At 34.6% G+C, this 5,569-nt stretch overlaps 1 protein-coding gene across 1 annotated transcript; it reads right to left on the bottom strand.

Annotated features, from left to right (window-relative positions):
• Positions 1-1,571: 1,571 nt before the first annotated feature.
• LOC108852939 (aluminum-activated malate transporter 7) lies at positions 1,572-5,148 on the bottom strand. Its single transcript, XM_018626410.2, has 6 exons — positions 4,875-5,148; positions 4,482-4,622; positions 3,853-4,125; positions 3,126-3,247; positions 2,865-3,008; positions 1,572-2,299 (listed from the first exon to the last, which is right to left on the bottom strand). Exons 1-6 carry the CDS (start codon positions 5,074-5,076, stop codon positions 1,703-1,705), a joined length of 1,479 nt encoding a protein of 492 aa, XP_018481912.2. The 5' UTR covers positions 5,077-5,148; the 3' UTR covers positions 1,572-1,702.
• Between the last annotated feature and the right edge of the window lie 421 nt (positions 5,149-5,569).

The following is a 5,569-nucleotide window of genomic DNA, read 5'->3' as shown; positions in this document are numbered from 1 at the left end:
TGAGATTTTTAGTCTTGTGCTAAAATTCAATCTTGTGTTTTCCGCAGTTTTTTTTTTCTTTTTTACAGATATTAGCCATGACCAAAATCATACAGTTTAACAAGCTATAACAAAGCAAGCGGATCATAAAAACCCAAGATTTCCTCGTCCACGACCCGTGAACTGTAAATGCATCTCTTTAGCTTTTTCTGACGGCTTAACCGGTCTTTCTCAAAGAATTCTCTCTCCGGAAGGTGTCATGGAATCCAGCTCTAAAGAACTTGATGGGTCTTCTTCTTGTCCTTCCAAAGAACACAAGGAAGCAAACTGATTTGAACCTAAATCTGGCTCAACTATGTCATTAGCTTCTCTTTGGACCGTAAGTGGGGACGCTTGAGCAGAATCCATAGCCGGAGAGTCGATATGTTCATAAATTCAAATAAATGCAGGAGGAGCATACATGTTTTCAAGCTCCATGAAATCAGGTCGTCTGCAACAGAAGTAGTAACACGTTGAATCATATTTGATTCCATACCACCAAGGCTGGTTGGTGGAGAAACCGTCCCTGAAGCTGGAGGTAGGATAGGAGAAGGATGAACAGCCTTTGTTGAGTTGTTAGCCGTCTTAATAGCTGGAGATGAATGGCTTGCTGGTGTGATCCCATTGACTGGTGTAGTAGATAGCAATCTCATCAGAAGTTGAACTGGTACATGAAGTAGTTACATCTGGTTTTTTAAAACCCATTAGCTTGATAAAAAGTTGATGGTGGTTGTTCTTGTTCAATAAAAACAACATCATAGTTGGTGAACGATCCAATGGTAGGAGAAGGCGCATGACTGGTTTCCTGTAATGGAACATTTGCAATGGGAGCAGCAGCAGTAATGATAGTTTGATGGTTTATATTAGGAGTTTCTACTACTGTTGAGACATGGGCATTACCAACAGCTGCCGTTGAACCATTTGTGTCCACGGAAACTCTTTTTTCATGAACCACATTTTTTCACACTTTGTAGGGAGCCAAGAGTATTCCACTTTGTAATATAAACTATCAAACTATCATTACTGAGAACAAGGGCCAGATCTGAGCAAGAAACTTCTAGTTGATACCGTTGGTGTCTCACCAAAAGAAAGCGAGGAAGCTGGGATCGCATCTGTATAATCGTTTAACAGGAAGCGACGAAGCGTGGTTCCGTGAAGGCTAATAATAAAGAAGATGAGACTAGTGAGAGTGTAGCGGGAAACTGCTTCCTCAAAGAGCAAATAAGAAGCTGTCGAGTGATTAGGAGACTAGTAATGATTCTGAGTATGATGAAGACGAGAGAGCGAGTAGAAAAGGCAAGAAACAAAACTTTGAATTATTGGGCTCCTTTGGTTTCTTTTAATGGGTTTTGTTAGAAGTAAAACTGGGCTTTGCTGAAAAACTAAGCCTTATGGGTTTTGTATTTTATTTCCTTGCAATTTTAATATAATGAAAGCTATTTAACAAAAAATAAAAATAAACAAAAAAATAAACAAAACTTTGAATTATCTCCCTCTCGTGTTCTTTAGGTTTAGTATTATCGATGGTGTTCATATAGACTTTTATATCCTCATTAAGCTTCGCACACAACTCTTGACTGTCTTATAATTTAAGCAAAAAAAAAAACAAATGATAACAATAATAGTTAAGTTACAAAAAAAAAATGATAACAATAATAGTTCTTATGAATACATGAAATTCTCATTATCTGCATTCTACAATAACACGGAGACTAGTGTGACCACAAGAATCACAACTCGAATGTACATGTGCATCATCATCTTCATGTTTCTCATGTAGACAATCTTCATGTTTTTCGTGGATCAAAACCTGGTTCGACCGATTATCTTTTTCTGATTTATTGTCGTTGTAACAATCATCCTTAACAATTGTGACAACATGATCATCTTGACCTTTGGTCGCCCAGCCACAAACAATGCTTCTGGAATTTGGTTTCTTGGCGAAAATAGGCGGCTCAATCTCGTCCTTAAATCTTGCAGCTGATGCAAGTTCATGTAGAGATTCCAAGATCTTCTCAGTCAGGTTAATGATATCAATGAGCAAGGAAGTTGCCGTCAGAATTGAGATTAATTCTTGTGGCTCAACATCTTTCAAGATGCCTGAATGAAGTAAGCTGGTGAGGGATTTGCAGGCAGATTGTGCGTTATGGACATGAAGATCGGAAGAAGATGGTTTGATCATTTTCGTTAACGAAACTGACATTTCTTTCAATGCTTTTCCTGATTCCAAACTCATTCTTCTCAACGGTTCTTCTAGTTTTTTTCTTATATTAATTGACACCTGAAAGTTTATAAACAAAAAATATCAGTTTGATAATCAAGGTATAAAAAAATGTGGTGGTATTTTTAATCTTGGTTTTATGGATTTTATAAAAAAAATGAACCCATTTGTGATGCAGATTAGTGTCTAAATTTAGTTTGATTTGTATCGGTCAAATCTCAGTAATGTCAGTAAAAAAATACTAAAGTGTAATAAAATAGTCATAAATCTTTATTTTTATCACAGTTTTATAATAATATAATAACTATAATAATTAAAAATTATATTTGTAAGGTATAATATAAAGTTTAATATATTTTGCATTGGATTTATTTATATATATTTAATCTGTTTTGGTTTGGTTCCGGTTATGATTTTTAGTAATTCAATCAATAAAAACCAATAGGTGTTTAAACAAAATTTTGGTAATTGGTTTGGGCCTAAGCTTCTCGTACTTTTTCGACCGCTTGAAGAATACCTTTTTACTATATAACTTGCAATCCTTGAACTCTTTATTTCTTACAACGTTTATTGAAGAGCAAGTTTCTGAGTTTCAATTTTACGAAGATGTGTAGTGAAACAATACCTGAATGTCTGCATTTAGATATGAATTCAGGGTATCAATCCGATAAGCACATTGTCTGATTAATCCACCTATGGATAGATATTGTTTCCAAGGATGGCGGAATCTGAATTGGCCGTGACCAGGTTCCCATTTAGCAAAATTAGCCTAAAATAAGAAAACGACAAAAAACCTATAATTAGAAAACGACAAACATAGTGATGAGTCTGGTTATAGTGGTAAGAAATGAAAGCAAGAAGGAAAAAATTTGGGATCACCACTCACCAAAGATTCTTCATTGCTTTTTGAGTTGAGAACACTTTTGTAGTTGTCAAAATCATTTTTGCGTTTATCAACCTCCTTGGTGTCACCATCTTTTACAGTTTCACAGTACTTGTCCCCAAAATCTGCCAATCTCCAACTTTTAATTTTCTTGATAACGAAAATAATTCCTTTTATCATGTCATGTTATTGTTATATGTGATGAAAATTACATGTCCCCTACTAATACCTAATTTACTAGGTTTACAAACTTTTGAAAATCATATATAAGAAAATACATTATAAATGTTAATTTTTCTCTTTCAAAAATCTGAATAAAACTTTTGTCGTGTACAACTCTCACAAACTATCGGATTTCAAATGTAAAAACTATTTAGTTACATGCCACATCTTATAAAGTTACTCTTAAAAGCCACCAAAAAAATTGTAGTCTACATGTAATTATTTCTCAAACCTAACCAATATTATTTAATATTCGTCCGCTTTTAAGAAAATTGTAGTTCTTATAACTAAAGAATGTTAACTGACAAAAATATCTAACATATTCTTATTAGTCAACCACGAGGATATGATAACTTGACACTATTCCCACAAAAAAAAGACTCGTGACTAAGTGCAAAGCACCTAGGAAGTATCTAGTGTTCCAAACTAGCCTAAAAAGAGTTATACTATTTTAGTTCCAAAAAAAAGAGAAACTATTTTAATCAGAAAAAATAATTAGAGGATATACCTAGCAAAAAGAAAGAGAGTTTCTCAACGTTAGAGGCGAGGAGAGAATGAAGATCTTGGCCTGCCCAAACAGGGCAGACAAAAATAGAGATAAGGACACAACTGAGTCCTCCCATGATCACAGTGGAAATTCTCTTATGAGTCAACACGAGAACTTGTTCCTCTCTGAATCCCGACACTGATATCAACGCAAAGGTGAGTATGAATATCAAGAGACTGTAATCATATCTCGCTTTCACCCGCGGGAAGAACCTCACAAACGTGGACAAGGCAGCTGAAGCATCCAGCCAAAAAACAATAGTCTGATTAGGGTTGTGATTGTTTCAAATGTCAATTTTTATTGCATCTAAAGAGAAAAACATTCACTTTTGATAGTCATATATATAATCAAGTTTTATAAAATACTGCTGCAAAATACTTATGTTTCCATTTATAGTTAAGATGCAAATTTAGTTGAAATTATGGCATATTTAATTGCATTCAGCTATGCTTTATGTAAACGAGAAAAGAAACGATACAGTTACGTTTCTTATTAATTAAACATTAAAACCAACAACAACAAAAGTTAAGAATGTTTTAACCCTTATATTTATACACATGAAATAATTCATTGGTATACATACAACTTACCTTGTATAAAGACGAAAACTGCGAGAAGAATGGGTTCTCCTGTTGGGCCAGACAAGCTCGCAAGGTGATGAGCTCCGATACCAAGTGCCCCCGCAAATAGTGTTGCCCCTACTCTGTTAAGTCCTTTCCCGAGCGTGGCCCCTATACATATATACGCCATATAAGTTCATTATAAAACGGAAACCCCAACGCCCAACACTGAAATATTTAACTAGAACAAGTGCTCAAGTAATTGTTATCCAAACTTTATTTCCTGTAGTGAGTTACATGTCATGGAAACAATACATAGTAGTTAACTAGTTATCAGCCAATATTTTATTTCTAGGATGTTGAGGATCATGAAAGATAAACCTCTATACAACAAAATCTCAAGTTTAGAATGAGGAAACGGACCAACAGAGAATTCGAAGACGACAACAACGGTCATGACAGCCCACATTGCATTAACACCGAAGCTGTCGTAGAGAGGTTGGTAATAATAGAAGGAAGAGACTAAGGAAAGAACAAGACCCACTTTGAAAGAGTGAACAACTCTCCTGGGGTCTTCTTTTGCCACTCTTTTCCCTTCTCTCACGATGTCTCTCACTTTTTCCATTTCTATCGATCTGTGTCAACTAATCCTTTTGTTATTAGTTGAAGAGAGAGAGAGAAGCTGAAAGAGAAGGCGTTTGTTGTGGGTTTATATCACATGTCATGTAGATGATCAAGCATATTTATAAGGAGAATAAAAAGGTATAATATGATGGTTAGCGTATATAAAGATAATTAATGAATAGCATGGCTTTCGTAGACAGCTTATCAAAACAGTTAGCATTGGTTTTGTTGAATAATATATATTTGCCCTTTCAAGAATTGGTGAATATTATTATTAGCTTAGATAGGGGAAACGAAAACTTTAATTTTTATAGAAACATATTACTTGCTCTTCTAAAAACGAATAAATGACCTGCCATTGATTATCTAATCTCGTTTCATTTTGGTCTTATTTTATCAATAAGAATTAACCCAATATTAAAGTGCATGCATGATGGTAAATTTTAAGACCATGGTTAACCCCCGTTTCTTAACTGAAATTCTTATCTTCAGTT

Source organism: Raphanus sativus, chromosome 4, assembly GCF_000801105.2.
Source record: "Raphanus sativus cultivar WK10039 chromosome 4, ASM80110v3, whole genome shotgun sequence".
Taxonomy (NCBI): Eukaryota; Viridiplantae; Streptophyta; class Magnoliopsida; order Brassicales; family Brassicaceae; genus Raphanus; species Raphanus sativus.
This window is presented reverse-complemented; position numbering and strand designations above follow the sequence as displayed.